This window comes from Gastrolobium bilobum, unplaced genomic scaffold, assembly GCF_033153095.1.
Source record: "Gastrolobium bilobum isolate Gb01-03AN ecotype WA unplaced genomic scaffold, APGP_CSIRO_Gbil_v1 utg354, whole genome shotgun sequence".
Taxonomy (NCBI): domain Eukaryota; kingdom Viridiplantae; phylum Streptophyta; class Magnoliopsida; order Fabales; family Fabaceae; genus Gastrolobium; species Gastrolobium bilobum.
The window spans coordinates 344,689-364,504 of record NW_026897778.1 but is presented as its reverse complement, the minus strand read 5'-3'; the positions used below and the strand labels follow the sequence as shown (position 1 = coordinate 364,504).

Here is a 19,816-nt window from a genome sequence, read left to right as displayed (position 1 = left end):
TGTGGAGGGAATCTCCCATAATCGTTTAGAACCGCAGAGGTACTCAAAGATTTTATAATCAGGGTTTGGCTGCAGTGGTTGGGATGGATAAACAGTGTCCGTAGCTTGAAGGAGGAAGAGAACATTGTAGATCGTGCACGCTCAATCAATTGGAACATCACCATGACTGAGTGAAACTGCGGAAGGAGCAATTAGGGTGCTATGACAACTGTTTGGGCTGCTTATTTTTGTTGTACTTTGTATTGGGTCATGGGTGTTAGTTAATTTCATTCAGTAATACATTTATTCATGTTCAACAGTAATCATTCAAGAACATGACAGATGATCTTCAGAATTTATGAGTTTCACATAAACATACCATTGTCCATAATTGCGGAAGAACTTTGATGGTGAGATCATTTCTCTGAGTCTTTACCATTCAATGTTCTTGTATCTTCTTTGATAGGGATAGGATACAACTATCATAGGCAGACCCAGATGGAGCGTTCTTTTCTGTCAGAGACACTTACACAGAAAACTGACCATATAACACTTATGTAACTGCATCTATCAGCAGTTACTCTTTTAATAACTTCCCTTTATTGTCAATTACCATTATGCCCTTTTATTAATTAAATCAACTGACACTTAATATTATACATGAGACACAATAAGTTTTACATTCTCCCACTTGGCTCATGTCATGAGGTGTCCCTTCATGATTTAATCAACATTCATTATAATGCGCATTTACTAGGCTAAATGTTCTATACATTGACTTCATCATAATTCATTATTAGAAATTAAAATCAACAAGAGTCATGGCGGTTGTATGCTATCAAGTCGGCATAGTCCATTCCATGTATTACTATATTGACTCTTCTTCCTAACATGATACTTTAATAGGAAGTACACATTATGTCCAACAATAATGTCTTCATAACGGACCACAAATATTTTCAATATCATCACATATACTTGCATGCATACATAAATTGAAAACAAGACAATATCAGAAATATATATTCATCAATGAGCTCAGAGTGTCAACACTCAATACATAACAATAATTATCATCATTCATTAGCTGACATAATGCCCATTCTACATACATGACCAGTAAATGTCTTGGGCGGTAATCCCTTCGTCAAGGGATCAGCTATCATAAGATCGGTGCTAATATGCTCTATAGACACTCTTTGTTTCTGAACCTCTTCTTTAACGGCAAAGTACTTTAATTCCATATGTTTAGCACCTTTGGAATATTTGTCGTTTTTAGAAAAGAAGACACCTGCGGAATTATCACAATAAATTTTCAGCGGCTTTTCAATATTGTCGACCAATCCAAGCCCTGAAATAAAGTTCTGTAGCCATTTAGCCTGAATCGTGGCTTCAAAGCATGCCACAAATTCAGCTTCCATAGTGGACACAACTATTACAGTCTGCTTCGCACTTTTCCATGATATAGCTCCTTCAGCTAAAAGATACAGGTAACCACATGTAGACTTTCTTGTGTCTACGCATCTTGCAAAATCTGAATCTGTGTATCCAATCACTTCAAGGTTGCTAGACCTTCTATAAGTAAGCATGTGACATTTAGTTCCTTGCAAATATCTCAGAACTTTCTTTGCTGCTTTCCAGTGATCTATACTAGGATTACTTTGGTATCTATCCAACATCCCAACTGCAAAGCTAATATTTGGTCTCGTACAAGTCTGAGCATACATTAAACTCCCAACTAATGATGCATACGGAATTGCCTCCATTTCTTTTCGTTCCAATTCACTTTTAGGACATTGCATGAGACTAAACTTATCTCCTTTCTGAATTGGAACTGGAGATGATGAGCAGTTTTTCATTCTGAATCTCTCTAGAACTTTATTAATATATGTTTTCTGAGACAAACCTAACAGTCCTTGTGATCTATCACGGAATATTTCTATTCCTATCACATAAGCTGCCTCACCCATATCTTTCATTTCGAAGTTACTAGAGAGAAACTTCTTAGTCTCATTCAAAAGACCAAGATCGTTAGTTGCAAGCAAAATATCATCAACATACAGAATCAATAAGATAAACTTGCTCCCACTGATCTTCAGATATATACATCGATCAACAATTTTTTCTTTAAATCCAAAGGAAACAACGGTATCATTGAACTTAAGGTACCATTGTCGTGAAGCTTGTTTAAGTCCGTATATTGACTTCTTAAGTTTGCACACCATGTGCTCTTTACCCTTTTCTATGAACCCCATTGGTTGGTCCATGTACACATCTTCATCTAAATTTCCATTTAGAAAGGCGGTTTTCACATCTATTTGGTGTAACTCTAGATCATAATGAGCCATCAATGCCATAATAATTCTTAAAGAATCCTTCTTTGAAACTGGTGAAAAAGTTTCTTTATAGTCAATGCCATCTTTCTGAGTGAATCCTTTTGCAACTAGTCTGGCCTTGTAACGTTCCAAGTTACCATGAGAGTCACGTTTGGTCTTAAAGACCCATTTACAACCAACTCTCTTGCACCCTTCTGGTAACTCAACAAGATCCCAGACCTTATTCTGTTCCATAGATTTCAACTCATCTTTCATAGCATCTAACCATTTATCACCATTTTCTCCATTCATGGCTTGTGAAAACGTTACTGGATCATCCTGAATACCCATGTCAAATTCAGACTCTTGTAGATATACCACATAATCATTAGAAATAGCAGGTCTCCTTTCTCTTTGAGATCTTCTTAATGCTATTTGTTGTGGTTCTTCTACTATGGGTTCATTCGGTTCATCAACAATGATCTCTTCATGAGTAGTGGGATCATTAACTTGTCCTTCATTATTATTGATTGGTTCAATAGCATAAGGAACAATAACTTTACTAGAGCTACAAGGTAATGGAACTTGTACTCTCACTTCATGAATATCCACTTTACGTGGTGTTTCACTCCCACTATCTTCACCGTTCTCAATGAACCTTGCATTTCCAGATTCAATAATCCTTGTAGTATGATAAGGACAGTAAAATCTATACCCTTTTGACTTTTCTGGATAACCAATGAAATAACCACTGATTGTTCTTGCATCCAGTTTCTTTTCTTGCGGATTGTAGTATCTAATCTCTGCCTGACAACTCCAAACATGCAGGTGTCTTATACTAGGTTTCCTTCCAGTCCAAAGTTCAAAAGGAGTCTTTGGAACTGACTTACTAGGAACCCTATTCAATACGTACATGGCAGTTTTTAGAGCATAAGTCCACAATGAAACAGGTAAAGAAGAATTACTTAACATACTCCTAACCATATCCAGTAAGGTCCTATTACACCTTTCTGATACACCATTCTGTTGCGGTGTACCGGGCATTGTGTATTGAGCACAAATACCACGCTTTTCCAGAAATTTAGTAAATGGGCCCGGATGTTGTCCACTTTCATCATACCTTCCATAATATTCACCACCCCTATCAGACCTGACAATCTTCACCTTTCTGTCTAATTGCCTTTCAACTTCATTAATATAAATCTCCAAAGCATTTGCAGCTTGAGACTTATCATGCAGCAAATAGACATAACCATAACGTGAATAATCATCAATGAAAGTGATAAAATATTTTTCTTTATTGAAAGCATTAACATCAAACGGACCACATACATCAGTGTGTATAATTTCAAGAAGCTGAGTGCTCCTTGTGGCTCCTTTCTTTGTGTGTTTTGTTTGTTTTCCTTTAATACAATCCACGCAAATATTTAAATCAGTAAAGTCTAAATCTGGAAGAATTTCATTATTTACCAATCTTTTCATCCTTTCTTTGGAAATGTGTCCCAAACGTTTGTGCCACAAGTAAGCAGAATATTCATTAATTAAGGCACGTTTAGTACCAACATTATGATGCAGAGTCATAAGCGTTTCAGCATAAAGATTATCAAGACATAATTTATATAATCCATCACATAAAGTACCATTACCAATCAAATGATTGTGCTTGTACAAACTGAAACTACCACTACCAAATTTAAAAGAGTATCCAGCAACATCAAGTTTGGAAATTGAAACTAAATTCCTAGATATACTAGGTACATAAAGAGTTTTACATAAATCCAAATGAAATCCACTGTCGAGAATTAAACGGTAAGTCCCAACAGCTTCCACCGGAACTTTCACTCTATTGCCCATAAGGACAAACTTTTCATTTGGCTTTGTGGTTTGGGTCATAAGAAATCCCTGCATTGTATTAGAAACATGAGTAGTACAACCAGAATCAATCCACCAAGTATTATAAGGAACTTCAGCCAGGTTTGATTCATAACATACATAAGCACTAGGCTTACCTTTCTTTTCGAACCAAGCCTTACGTTTCAGGAAATCCTTTTTGAAATGCCCTTCCTTTTTACAGAAATGGCACCTCATCTTTGCATTACTTTCCTTTTTGTGGATTTTAGAAGAAGAGGCCTCATTCACTTTAAGGGGTCCTCCTCCTCCTCCTTTCTTCTCATGCTTCTTTCCTTTATTCTTTTCAGCTCCTTGATGCTTTACATAATTGATAGAATGAGCTCCCTGATTCTTAAGTCTGGTTTCCTCCTGAACTAACATACTGTGCAATTCATGCACATTCCATTTGTCTTTCATGGTGTTATAGTTCATTTGGAAAGGACCATATTCAGACGGTAATGAGTTCAATACGAACTGCACCAGGAAGTTCTCATCCACATCCATTCCCAATGCTTTCAATTTTGCCGCAATGCTCGTCATTTCAATAACATGCTCATGCATAGTACGCGAACCATCAAACTTCATGGTGGTCAGTGTACTCATAAGTGTCCCAACAAGAGACTTATCAGCGGTTTGGGAGCGCTCTTCCACAAGTTTCATCATTTCGATGACACTTTCAGTTTGTGGAAGAGCTGACTTAATGTTGCTTGCTATGCTCATTTTCATGTACATCAAACTTAATCTGTTGGATCTTTCCCAGTTCTTAAAATGGTCCCTTTCATCCTCAGTGCTTTCAGGAGTGATAGCACCAGGTTCCTCTTCTCTAAGAGCCATATCCATATCCATTACCCCAAGGTAAAATTGGATTTGCTCTTTCCATTTAGAGAAGTTCAGCCCATTAAAAACTGTAACAGTTGAGAACATGGAATATGTAGCAACAGGTACTGCAAGGAATAACATGTAAAAACATTAATGCTTTGAGTCATACATGTCACATACTAACATAATTCACAGATTCAAATATACTAACTTCAATGCATATCAATGTTCACCTTTGGGGATCCATTAACATACAACATTAACTATAATGATGCTATATAAATTTCACACAATTTGGCAATGATGCATACCCCTATCATAAATATTTGTCATCTTTGGATGTCCAAATGCAAGAAAATATGCCAACAATACCAACATCCATGTTCATTTTATAAAACAAATAATCAACTTTTGGGTTGATCCCTAACTGTTCTATAATAATGAACTTCAATATACCACAACATGAATAATTATATCATACTATTCACAGCATCATAGTCATGGTAATTGAAATAAAATTCATAATATTTGAAATTAAAATAACTCTTCAAGATTTGGCCACTTTGGTGACTAACAAATCTAACATAATTAATTCCAAAACTTTAATATATCATAAACAATAATAGGATTAAATTTTCGCATTTAATTTTAATCCAACTTTGTCAAAATAATATACCGATCAGAACGAACACAGTACGTAAATAATATTTATATATATATGCACAGAAGGAACACAGTAAAGATATGATTTGTTCCTTTTGTGCAAATCGGTTCAACAAGTCATGCACGAAAACCGTAAACAACTTTGTCCATTAGGGGGTGTTTGGTTTAGGAATTTTGGAGATTTTGATAGGTAAGTGATAGATGTGTTTCTCAGATAACCATGTTTGGGAGGGAGTGTTTTCTGAAGATGCCTACCTAAATGTGATAGCAGGGTAAATGTATTTCGACATCAATTTCATCCAATAGATAGCTTTCCGTTTCCCACGTGATATATGGTATTCCTGGAAACCTACCAATCTGCTTTATTTGGTGATTGTCCAAAAGACTTGGGTACCCCCAGTTTAAGCGCGCGAAAGGACAAATTTCGGATCCAGAAGAATGAGTGCAAATGATATTGGGGGGAACACCAAGATACTTTCGATGTTATTATGTCTCAGAATACTTCGATGTTAGCCACTAATTATTGTGCAACTGGTACTGTTGTCCCTTTACACCATTCACTTAATAAAAGTTATTTTCGTAATATCAAAAAATTTCCCCATCTATATTTTACTTACATTCAAACATAGACTTTATAAAAGTTACCTAATTTCCCTATCAAAATTTTATCCAACCAAACAACTTTTTTTACATTTTCCTACCAAACTCATATTCCAACTATTTCCCTATCAATTACATTTCCCTAGTATTCATAAAATTTATCCTCAACCAAACGCCCCCTTAAGTCAAATGTGGACACGAAAACCAATAGCCAAATTCCTTTCATGATGCACGGTTATTCCAAGGATTGAAACCGTGATGTTTTACAACAAATATTTTACAAAGATACACGGTTATTCTGGCTTTTTGACCTTGGTAGTGTCATTTTCATAAAGTTTCACCGGAATAATTTCTTGGTCAAACATATTACTTATATAATGCATAATGACGCGGTACTGTGGGAATCACTTTAGGACGTGACACTTTAGCAACCGCGTCCTTTGCATTTGTTCTTGACCACTGGAACGTGATACCCTGGCAATCACGTCATATTCCCAAGACCACTGGAACGTGATACCCTGACAATCACGTCCTATTCCCAAGACGCGGTACACTCTCAGCCACATGTCAGTGGGTCCCATCCCAAAAAGAATTCAACAAGAAGCGGTAGTGTATAAGCCGCGTTTCAGGTTACAAGTCAAGTCAAAGCCAAACAGATATATATGTTTCACCTAAAATTTAGGCATATTGATATATTCATTGTAAAAGAGTACATAAAATCTAATAAATCCAATAGTACCCAATCTTATACCCATGTTTCGTGTTTGGTCTGCTTTCCCGATTTTCAATATGTGAAAGAAACAATTTAATCCAAATTTTTTAATGATTTATATTAAGGTAAAAAAAATAAAAATAGAATCTATGCAAAATTCATACTTCAAGCCCAAAGGGCTTTTGTATGAGTCAGTGTGTAAGTGAATAATATAAACTATTATAAAGACCTTCATCCAACACCTTAAAATTATAATAATTATAATTTTATTGTTAGTAAATTTCTAAATTAATTATTCTCTGGTTTAAGAGTTAGTCTTCTAACCAGTAAAGAATAAATTGCTAGCAACTATAAAAACCATTTTGTACGAAAATGACTTGTTTCTTTTATTGGATTTTTTGAACTCTTTTACCGTGAATATATCAATAGGTCTAAATTTTAGGTGAAATATATATATATATGCTTGACTCCGACTTGACTTGTAACCTGGAACGCGGCTTATACACTACCGCTTCCCGTTGAATTCTTTTTGAGATGGGACCCACTGGCATGTGGCTGAGAGGGTACCGCGTCTTGGGAATAGGACGTGATTGCCAGGGTATCACGTTCCAGGTCTTGGGAATAGGACATGATTGCCAGGGTATCACGTTCCAGTGGTCAGGAACAAATGCTAAGGACGCGGTTGCTAAAGTGTCACGTCCTAAAGTGATTCTCACAGTACCGCGTCGTTATGCATTATATAGATAATATGTTTGACCAAAAAATTATTCCGGTGAAACCTTATGAAAATGACACTATTAAGTTCAAAAAGCCGGTTATTCTTTGTTCAAATTTCAAAAGCTTTCCATGGACACAAAAACCGAGAAGACTTAATCATGATGATCGGGATTTTTTTTTTTTAATCCATAAACTCAATTCTTTGTCCATAAGCACGAAAACCGAGAAGACTTAACATGATGATCTGTGCATTTCGGTTTCATTAAAAATTGCATAATGTGACATTTCATAAAAAACACATTCACGGATACAGAGTGCAAATTTATATGTAAACTGAATGGTTATTGAGAAGTACCTTTAAGCATGATGATCGGGAATTTTCAATGATGATCGAGAATCTTATTCTCTTTTCAAAACCTTTACTTTTCATGAATCAGAAATTCATTCACAATTATTTATGAAAAAACACAAATTCTTAAACACATGCTCTGATACCACATGTTAGTTAACTTCATCAGTAATACATTTATTCATGTTCAACAGTAATCATTCAAGAACATGACAGAGGATCTTCAGAATTTATGAGTTTCACATAAACATAACTTTGTCCATAATTGCGGAAGAACTTTGATGGTAGATCCTTTCTCTGAGTCTTTACCCTTCACTATTTTTGTATCTTTTTTGATAGTGATAAGATACAACTATCATAGGCAGACCCAGATGTAGCGTTCTTTTCTGTCAGAGACACTTACACAGAAAACTGACCATATAACACTTATGTAACTGCACCTATCAGCAGTTACTCTTTTAATAACTTCCCTTTACTGTCAATTACCATTATGCCCTTTTATTAATTAAATACACTTAATATTATACATGAGACACAATAAGTTTTACAATGGGCTCTTATTTTGGGTCTGGTTCCTGTAACCAGTGAAATTTCTTTCTTACCGGTGGACAGTGGATCAAAGTTTGTGGATATGATTATGTTTACACTTACTAAATTGCTAATTTCACAAATTAAAATTGAAAAAAAAAATTATTATTTTTACATTAACTCTTATTCCTAAGAGCTATTAGGTCATGAATCAGTTGAAGCCATCAAGTGAGTTAAAATTAACTGTCAATGTTTCATTTTTGATTTGTACTAATTAATTCTTAGAAAGAGGTTATACTTACAATCTATTTTTATTTATAATTATATCGTAATCGTTGATTTTCGTTAATCAATGATTATCATTTATTGCGAATTAATAATTAATTAATGAGTTTGATTTGCGAAAATAATAACCATTCTTTTCTTTGCCCTAAAAGTTGTCTCTTTCTTTTTGGATAAACTAAGTTGTCTCTTATTCCTAATAGCTATTAGGTCATGACGAATCAGTTGAAGCCATCAAGTGAGTTAAAATTAACTGTCAATGTTTCATTTTTTATTTGTACTAATTAATTCTTAGAAGGAGGTTATACTTACAATCTATTTTCATTTATAATTATATCGTAATCGTTGATTTTTGCCAATTAACGATTATCATTTATTGCGAATTAATAATTAATTAATGAGTTTGATTTGCGAAAATAATAACCGTTGATTGGCGAAAATCAATGGTTAAGATATGATTGTAAGAGATTGTAAATGAAAATAGGTTATAAGTAGGGGTGTTAATCGGCTGAGCTGGACCGGGCTTTGGTCTTGAAAGGCTAAGATTGTGTTTAAATATTTCTAATTGGCTTAGCTTGTAACCTGTTATGAATGTAATTATCGACATGTGACCTGATTTATTTACAACAAATAAAAGTATGCCTTAGCCTGTTAAAAAAAATAAAAAAATAAAAATTCATCCAAACAGAATATACGATAACAACACTAATAATTCCACAAAGATTCATAAATTCAATGTATATCAAAACAACATAATATAAAATAAAATCATTCAAAGTCTGCTTAACCAATAAACTAAAGTAGTACAAAATTCTGCATATCTAAAAGAACAAAAGATTACAAAATAAAAATAGTAGGTCAGCTTGACGAGCTTTAAGGTCGGGCTTTTGAATTAGAGTTTGAGACCTTTTTATTAAATAAGATTCTATACAAGTCTAAGTCTTGATCCAACAACTAAAAAATAAAGATCATGCCAGATAGGGGTGTAAATGGGCCAGGCGGCCTACAGGGGCCTACGGCCTGGCCTACGTAAAGCCTGGTCTGGCCCGGCCTTCGAGGTAATTAGGACAGGTGAAGGCTTGTAGACGAGCCTATTTAGAAACAAGGCCGTAGGCTAAATATAACAAGCCTGGCCTTTTGGCCTGTAGGCCGACCTATTTAAATTTTTAATAAAAAAAAATACAATATTATTTATATTTAAAAGATGACAAAACCTAATTTCTTTCTTTTGCTATGCGCAGCTTCTTCTACATCAGATCTCACGACTCAAGAGGAGTCTCACCTTAGTCTCACCAAAACCCAAACGATCAAGTTTTAGTCTCTCACCGCCGGTCACCCATCTATTCTCATCGCCGGTCACCCATCTATTCTCATCGCCGGTTACTCATCTATCAAGGTTTACCAGGTATTTTTTTTTCTTTCGTTAACTTTTTAGATTTTGCGAAGGTGCTGTTATTTTGGATTTGCTACTGGTTTAGCCTTGAAATTTAGGATTCTCTTCTAGGTTGATTTTGTTGTTGTTGTAGGCGTAGCTGAACTCACTGTTACTGCCCCTTAAGGGGGACTCGGTGAGTGCTCTGATCATCACAACAAGTGTGTACATTGTTCCTGGGTATTCTTATTTTTGATTCGCATTCTCTTGGGTATTCTTGTTTTTTCTTCCCAGGTGGGGGTTCTTCCTGCACTGCGTTGTTCCTTCTCTTTTTTTTTAAAAAAAAAAGTATTGATATTTGAACTAGTCTCTTGCTTCCACACCCTGTTACTTTACTGGTATTTATTCCTGATTCTTCTCGATGAAATGCTTTGCATACCATTTTCTTTTTGTTTTTGTTTTTAAGTTTTGGGGGTTTATTAGCTCTCTCTCACCCAACCTTGAAAAGTACTCCGAAGGTTATGTTTTGTGAATGGTGTTAAACTTGATATGTGACATACTTTTTCTATTTAATTTGAAGAGTGGTTGATAATTTTTCATTGCTTGTCACCTTCAAAAAAAAGAGTGGCAGCGGTGGTGTTTTTATTGGAAGGATGAGGTGGACATAAAAAAATGACTAGTACATTTTGGCCTGCAATCTGCATAAATATTTTTTATGACCATTAGAAGCAACATGTATGGTAAGACTAAACAATATCATTTTCCATAATTAGAACTAATTGTCTTTTATATATTATGATATATCTGAATGCTTTAAAAATCGAATTGAACTAACCGGTTGAATCGATCGATCGGTAGTATTAATGAACAGATCGACTATTGTTATATAATTTAAACAAAATTCAGTTGTGATTTAATCAGTTGAATTCTTACCTACTACAGAGGAAACATATATGCCGATAAAAATCCTATATTTTTTTCTTTTCTTAGAATAATTAACATCTTAGAATGTACTAAAAACTAAGCTCCACGCAATACTTAAACCTAAATTTCTACTTGAAGATCAACAACCTGCTGCATTACTTTTGCATTTCCTTAAATTTGTTATTGTTTTTATATTTAGAATTCATTTTTATAGTAGCTTTTAGAAATGTCAATTACTATAACATAATAAAAGGGACCAAAGATAACTAGTATAAGCCACAGAAGAGCATTTACTAATATGTGTGGCTTGTTTGTTTTCTTTGATTGCTAATTTAGTATAGTAATTGGTGTGGCTTGTGACTTTTTTGAATTGGACTAAACAAACATGCTGCTGTAATGCCTGGCTCTTAGCATCTATCTTTTGTTTGTACAAGAGTACATGCATTACAGATTTCCATTTTTCAGCCTATATATAAATATTAACCAATCAATGGAATATATGTTGATGTTTGGGTTTTATAGCTTATATATATATATGAGAAATTTGATGTAGAGAACAAGTGAGACAAAAGATCACGAAACAAACTACTCCATTGAAATGCATTCTTCTAATGAGCATCTTCTCACATTTATTTACATTAATATATATCTCAGTTTACTTACATCCTTTTATGATGCTAATTTGTTCTGTTTTTTGTACTCTTTTTTTATATGCTTAGAAAATGGACTCTACTCCAAGTGCAAGTGCAAGTGGTAATGCTATTGCTAGTGCACCAAGTGACCCCAATCAACTTGAAGTAAGAGGTGAACACCAGGAAGAAGTAACAGATAGTGCTGCAGCGGCTGATAGTGCAAATTCAGTCGTAGAAAAGAAAAGGAAGAAAACATCAGCTGTTTGGAATGATTTTCATGAAGTTAAACTCCCTAATGGACAACAAAAAGCAGTTTGCAACTATTGCAAAGCTAAATTTGCTACGGGTGGGTTTGGAGCTAGCACTAGCCATTTGAGGAGGCATTCAGAAAGTTGCTTAAGAAGGAAAACAGACCAATCACGACTAAAGCAATCAACCATAGAGTTTCAGCCTACAAGTTCTACCTTGAACCCTTTCCTTGCATCAGGAGGTAAGTATTCTAATATGAAGATGAGAGAAATTATTGCTACTTCTATCATGGTACATGAGTATCCTTTTAGCATTGTGGAGGACACAGTTTGGATGTGGGCTTTTAAGTTTGCAAATGCTGATTTTGAGAAAGTTTCACGTCAAACAATAAAAAATGATTGCATGACATTGTATCAGGCAGAAAAGAAATGTCTCAAGGCTGAATTAATGAATGTGAATAGGATTAATGCCTTGGAATGGTGGAAGACAAACAGCTTGAAATATAGAATTTTATCAAAGATGGCAAGAGATATACTAGCTGTTCCAATTTCTACTGTAGCATCTGAGTCCACATTTAGTGCTGGTGGAAGAGTAATTGATGCTTATCGTGCTAGTTTAAACGAAGAGACTGTCGAAGCATTAATTTGTGGTGGAGATTGGCTACGAAATAAATATGATTTGAAGAAAAAAATAAAAGGTATAAATTGCTTCTTTAACAACACATTTGAAAATGTTTATATATTGCAATTTTCATAATGTAAACATAGTGAAATGCATAACTAATTTGATTTTCTGATTTTTTACTTGCAGGTTCGAAAAGATAGTGGGAATAATCAAGCTGATTACTTTTTATGGGTGAGATGTCTATTTAATTATTAATATCTACAATTGAGTACCAATATTGGTTTTTATATTTAATTACTTTATGCTTTTCGGATTAGCTGGATCAAAATTTAAGTGCTTTCTGTTTGGCAGCATTCTCCCTCTTAAAGTGCAGCTTTTTGCTGCTTCTTCTACATGACATCCATGCTGCAGCGAACAAATGTACAAAATTACTACCAGAAAATTATCTATATTAGAACTACACAAAACACATAATTTATAAGTTTGATATATGCTGATCATGAAATCTCAGTTATTTTCACACAAAACAGTTTATTTTCACACGTGTACCAATATGCGTAAATATAAAACATCATGAAATATTTTCATAATTATTAACATTTTATCATTATTAATAGAAATTCATTGTTTAAACATAACTTTATTACCTCATTCACTTTTTTTTTGCAGGAAGATGATGTTAAGAAGGCTCACTAGAAGATTGTGAAGTGCCAAGAAAAATTCAATCTTTGTTGTTGTTAAAAGATCTGTTGTAGAATTTTTATAACATGTGTTCTTGTTAAAAAATCTGTTGTAAAATTTTTATAATTTGGACCTATGCTGGAAATATTGTTTAATGAATGAGATATTTTTTTATTTATTTAATTTACAATATGGTAGGCCTAAAAGGCCTCATAGGCCATGTAGGCTTTTTATTTTTAAATAACAGGGCAGGCTTGGCCTTTAAACTAAGCCTTTGATAGGCTCATAGGCCAGATAGGCCAAACATTTTCGTGTGTAGGCTTAGGCCATGAAGGCCAAAGCCTGCCCTGCCCTGGCCTATTTACACCCCTAATGCCAGACCTATACGAGCCGGGCCAAAAGGCCTTGAAAGACCCCTAACTCTATTAACACCCATAGTTGTAAGTATAACCTTCCTTTAATTCTTAAGGTTATACGGGACATATATATATATATATATTAAGGGAGTAGATTCTCTATGTAAATATTACATTATTATATATGCGTAAATTTTATATTTTAATTTCTATTCATATCACAAATGTTGTTAGAGCAAAATTTATATGCGAGAAAAAGAAAAAGAAACAAACAAAGCTTTTGATGTTGGCACAAATTTAAAATTTGAGAAATGAACGCGTAAATTTTAAAATAATTATGAAAAGAAGGGAAAAATGTTTGTTTTTTTAAAGGAGGTTCATTTTAGTTAAAAATATTTTTATTTAAAATTTAAATTAAAAAAAACTATCCACTTTATTCTTCCATAATTTTTATTGTGTATCTCTTTCTCTCACTTAAAAGGATAAAACAAAATTTTATGTCTTTAAAAGGACAAACACCAAATCCTAGAAAAGAATTAATTTAATAACTCGATTGTATGAGAAATTTGTTTTTACAGACATATTTATGTGTTTTAAGGAGCTTTTTATCATCGAATTGAACTGTGAAATATTTAATTTATCAAATACATGTTCGAGTATAGCTTGAATATATAATCGAGCCTCGTATTATATTTAAGGGCTTTATTAATCTCATGTAACAGGAGAGAAACTCTCTCATGTTATAGAGACAATTATGTGTGGGATCCACCCATTTATAGAAAAAGAAAAAGAAACAAAAAAATAACACGAAAATCGATGTATGTGTACGAGAAAAAAATGCTCTCCTACAACATAAGATATTTAAACAGTATAAAGTTGAGTCCATCGATCATATTATTGAATTGCTCCATTTGATTGCTGCCCCCACTCCACCTATGAGGTAAGCAGAGTAGAATGACACCAAAAAGAAAAAAGAAAAAATTGCAAATATCATCTTGCTAGATTTGATATGCATGTGATGCCAACTACTTAAGCCATTCAAATATTGTCTATGAGAAGCAATTCAACTCAACGTTGTTGTCCTATTAAAGATGTTCAAGGCTATTGACCTCTGAGGCAAAAGAAACTTTCTGAATTACAGGTTGATAGGACTAAAATTTGATATTGGAACTTGAGTGGATGTCTAAGTAACTGACAAAACCTGATACACTGCGGATCAACATTTGACATAAATTTTCATTCCTTTTTAATAACAAAAACACTCAAACCAAGCAGCAAACAAAATATTCAAAACAAGGATTTGAGACAGCATCAATAGCTCCCAGGGTAGCCAGAAAAAGCTCCTAATAGGTTGCATTTTTCATCTTATCATGGCTTGTGAAATCACCGGAGCTACTGTAACTCCTTGCCTTTGTCTTTCCATGTTGGCTTCCCAGCCTATATTTCAATTGATTGCCCAACAAGAAGTCAGTTTCATATCACTCTTTAAAGAAAAAAGAAGTCTCATACATAACCATCAACAATCAAACTTAAACAAGAAGATGAAATTTAATCTTTCCTTATAATAATAGGACAAGATCATCATAATAATAATAATAATTTCTAAACTGCACTTATAGTAAAATGATTCAAAGGCATTATTTAGCCAGCAAAACCCGTATGATATCAGACAAATCCTCCATAATTCTCATCCTCAATGCATAAAAAACTCTTAACTGTACAAAAAAATTAAGAAAGTAGAGATCCTGAAGTTGATGAGATGACAGTATATATTTGTCAATCACTAGTTAAAGAAAGAACGAAAGTATTTGAACTTTGAAGTAAGAAGGAATTACCTATGCCCAAGTCAAATCCACGGTTTTTTAGCTCTCTATATTCTTGACAAAGAGCACAAGTTTCACAACAGAAATGAACTAAGAAATCCATACATGGTGCCTCTGGCAAGTTATATTGTGCCCTCAGTTTGGACCGATAAGAGCAAGAATACAAACAAGCAAGTCCAGTCAGAGATAGCAGCGTCCCATAAATAGCCCCATCACAAGTACAACCTGCAGATACAAAGAAAAACAGCAACTGAAATTAATAACCATTATAATTCCTCCCCTTTCTACATAGCATGTACTCATATGAAGATGCAGAGTTTAAAAACTTACTCGAAGTGCCTTTATCTACAATTTCTGCTATCAATCCAAACGTAACACAAGGGCAGAAGCAAGTGACCAAACCTTACAAAAGAAATTACAGTAGTATGTGAATTGGTTGATGTTTATAGAGAAATTAAGATGAATCCACATGATCATTTATGGGTTCTTACAGTTTCCAGGATCATCAAGACAACGGCAAAGACCAGTTGACCAATGATGTGTCCTAATAGGGTTCCTCATACTGGTGTTGATATATGAAGGAGCATAAGCTTGTGGAGTACCATAACTTGGAAGCGCTTCTGGTATGACATTGACATAGCCCGGATGGCTATATGTCTCATGTTCATTCGAGCTAGGATACATTATGCTGGGAATATAGCAAATGAGCTAGAATTTCTGTTAATTCAATGGCTCTGTGTCCAAGACAAACGTTTCTTGCTTATACTTGTATATAAATAACAGGAACTTGAAATGGGGTTTTAATAATCCACATTGTAGCTTCTAGCTAGTTGGGGAATACCATTTTCATTGTGATTATTTTAATAATCAGCAGTTTCAAAGAAAAATACCAGGGTGATAAGTATTTGAATATCAGCATAAATAATTGGAAAATGTCTTGATTAATATCACTGTCTTAGGAAAAAAACAAGGAAACTGTAGATTAAGCGCATAGCATAGTGGGAGCTTTATAATATCATGTTGTTATTTTTAAGGAAAATGTAGACTAAGATGATTACATTACCATGCTGCTTCTTAGAGCAAAATGATAGAAAGATAAGACAATTTGCAATTGCGTCCTTGACTAGGACACGGTCAGGGGAACATCCCAATTTCCCACCTATGTATTCAAGATTCAAAGCTGACTCGAGAATAATTTATTGTTTGCAATGATGCAAGCTGAAAATTCATGTCCAATGATTTAGTTGGCTACTTGTAATTTGAATTATGCGGGCCAAAAATGGGTTGCTAGACAAGGATTGTCATGTTAAATAACAAGTCAATAAGTACGAACTTTCTTACAGTACAAGTAGTTATATAACATATTTTTAACAACCGAAATCTTATCATATCTTCAACAACCGAAGGTTGTAATTTATAATATTTTCTGTTAACGAAATGAAATTATAATAATTTCAACAACCAGGAACGTCGATATAATAATAAAAGAAGTAATTTCAATAACCAGGAACGTCGATATAGTAATAAAAGAAAGAAACGACTCCACTGGGGATCGAACCCAGAATCTCAGGTTCCGTAGACCAGCACCTTATCCATTGGGCCATGGAGTCAATATTGTTGAGAGTGGGATTTGAACCCACGCCCTTTCGGACCAGAACCTTAATCTGGCGCCTTAGACCAACTCGGCCATCTCAACTTGATGGATGTTTCCTGTCCCAAAATTATTACATATCGTGTCAAATTGTGACTTATAATTGTAAATAATCTTCATTGTGAAGTCGGAGGCACTATATAAAAATAAAGAAAAAATTTTATCCTATTAAATGACATAACTTATATTGTTTCACTTTCACAAAGAGATGAGATTCACACCTTTATTTTTTTTTTGTCAACTCTCTTTCCTCTTTTATCTATCTCTTTCTCTCTTAAGATACACAACTTTACATCTTTTAAAATGACACACTTTTCCATAAAAATAACCTCAAATTGCTCATATCTTAAAATAATCTCTTGCTTATGCATGATTTTTTATTTTTTTTCATTAAGATATTAGTTATCTTCCCTTACGTTAAGGGGACGTTTGGAAGAGGAGAAAAAAAATTTTACAAGAAAAATATAATTACTAGGAATATCGTGGGATAGTAGATTTGATAGAAAAGTTAAAAAAAAGTTATTTGGTATACCAAAATTTTACTGAGAATATTAAGTGAAATTTACTAAGTCTATGTTTGGTTGATTATATAATATTACTGAGAATTTGGTGTGATATTTCAAATATACCTCCACTTTTTCTAAATATTCATCACAATTTGGCTCACGTCTTCTTGCCAGAAAAGATGCAGACCTTGTTCGTACTCTAGTACAAAACGAACATGTTAACAAAATGAAATTTCACTCACTTCATATGTAATTTGAACCCAGATAATTATATATAGGACAACAAAAAATAATTAAAATAAAAAATATAGTCATCATTCAACTTTGTTTTTTTCTAAAAAAAGGTAGAAAATTATTTTCAGCTTAAAAAGTTAAAATTTCAGAATGAAACCATATACACAAAAGACATGCAGATCTAGTAGATCTTGTTCGTACAGTGCAAAGAAACCCAGTGGTAGATTCGAGTGTCGGTTGTCTCCCTCAAGGTCGAGCAGCTAAACTCGTAGAAGAAGGATTGCCGTTTTAGAGTTGTTCTCTATTCAGGGTTACTTTTGACACAATTTTGGCATCAACTTTTTCATTTACCCGACAAAATCACGGTACCATAGTCTGGGTAACATTTTTCTTTGAGAATTTGGTTTAAGATTACACACACAAAATCCCCAACAATATAATTTTCCCAGCAATTTTTTTTTTATAGTGCTATCAAACATGGTATTATTGAATGTCCACCCTCACTTTCCACCTCCTCATAGATTTCTGCATCTTCTGGCATTCCTGAATTAATACCATGTCCCTAAGTTAGAAAATATGAAAAGCTCAGTAATATTATGTTTGAAATAACGCAGCGGTAGTCTTACAGTACTGTAGAGATGAAAAACTGTTTACATGATGTTCATGTATCATGTATGCTGTCCCAACTCATCTCCATGCATGTTTTTCATGAAAATTCTCTTCATATCTTCCGGAACAGAATGCCTTAATTTTATGATCAAAATCAGTAAGAAATATTATTTTCTAATATATATTTCACATTAATATTAATATAATTTTATTAATCGAAATGAAATTTAATTTCTTAAGAGATCAACTAATTTTTTTTAAAATATTCTAAGATACAATAATGATATTATGAGGTATTACTTAAATATATTAACAACTACTAATGTTACAAGTTTATTTGTCTCTTTGTTGACAACAAGCTACTGTGTTTTGAAGAAATGTTTATTTTTAAAGTTGAAATGGAATCACCGGAAATTAATAAGTTTAAGGGTTGTGGAAAATTCAAACTTGATAATTTATACATTCAATTAATGAATTAATAATTCATGTGTTGACATATTGATAAGTGTCAAATATACTATGCTTTTAATATTAAATATAGTTCAAATAATAATTAAAATAATTAAAAATATAGTATTAATTAAATAAAATATTAAAAGATAGTAAATTGCCAACAAATAGATAAGATCCTAATTTTAGTTGTTGTTTCAGGTTGTTTCATACTAGAATAATAAATTACTAACCTGATAAGGATGAGGAGGCAGTTGGCATCGGCTGAATATCAAGAAAAATACAAAAATAAATAAATATAAAATATTCGGTCAAAGCTCGCTCCACTGCTCGCTTCAGCGAGCAAGTGAGCGAGGAGAAGAAAAACTCTAGCTGAGCAGCTCGCTTCAGCGAGCTCCTCAGCGAGCGGGTCCAAACTCAGAAGCCCACAATTTCTCTTTAAATATAACGTGAGCAAAGCCGTGAAAACAATTTTGGAACGCGAAGAAAGAAGAAAGTCAAAGACGAAACAAAAGCCGTGGCGGAAGAGGAACATTGGCAGAGGGGATGGAAGGAAGCAATCTGCATCATTGATCGTCTTCATTAATCAAGTTTTATCATGAACTTTATTTATTTTCCAGTATCTTTTAATTCTGTTTTTATAATTATGCATAGCTAAATTCCTGTTAGTAGTTAGGGCGAGACGGAACCAATGGGTTCTTGAACGTTGTTTGCTTTTATTATGATTTATATTCTTGATTTAAGTTATGCAATCCATCTGTAATTTATTCCTAGTCTTATTTATGATCTGGCCAGTCTTGAATGAGCATTAGAGTCGTGCTTGACAATAGAGATGTTGGTGTATCGATTCC

At 33.6% G+C, this 19,816-nt stretch overlaps 1 protein-coding gene and 2 non-coding genes across 3 annotated transcripts; all 3 read right to left on the bottom strand.

Moving 5' to 3' along the window:
* Nucleotides 1–15,052: 15,052 nt before the first annotated feature.
* LOC133310258 (cell number regulator 1-like) lies at nt 15,053–16,199 on the bottom strand. The gene is made up of 4 exons (XM_061511158.1): nt 16,007–16,199; nt 15,846–15,917; nt 15,528–15,740; nt 15,053–15,129 (listed from the first exon to the last, which is right to left on the bottom strand). The coding sequence occupies exons 1-4, from the start codon at nt 16,197–16,199 to the stop codon at nt 15,053–15,055; spliced, it is 555 nt and encodes a 184-aa protein (XP_061367142.1).
* Nucleotides 16,200–17,052: 853 nt separating this feature from the next.
* TRNAR-ACG (transfer RNA arginine (anticodon ACG)) lies at nt 17,053–17,125 on the bottom strand. Its single transcript has one exon. It is a non-coding gene; the product is annotated as a tRNA-Arg (tRNA).
* Nucleotides 17,126–17,130: 5 nt separating this feature from the next.
* On the bottom strand, nt 17,131–17,211 carry TRNAL-AAG (transfer RNA leucine (anticodon AAG)). Its single transcript has one exon. It is a non-coding gene; the product is annotated as a tRNA-Leu (tRNA).
* Nucleotides 17,212–19,816: the final 2,605 nt, after the last annotated feature.

What these genes read in the sequence shown, in the direction of transcription:
- LOC133310258 (XM_061511158.1), bottom strand. Translation starts at nt 16,199, where the DNA reads ATGTATCCTAGCTCGAATGAACATGAGACATATAGCCATCCGGGCTAT. An exon ending in TGTAGATAAAGGCACTTCGA is followed by an intron (nt 15,741 to 15,845) that starts GTAAGTTTTTAA and finishes TTGTATCTGCAG; the next exon opens with GTTGTACTTGTGATGGGGCT. An exon ending in TGGATTTGACTTGGGCATAG is followed by an intron (nt 15,130 to 15,527) that starts GTAATTCCTTCT and finishes ATTGAAATATAG; the next exon opens with GCTGGGAAGCCAACATGGAA.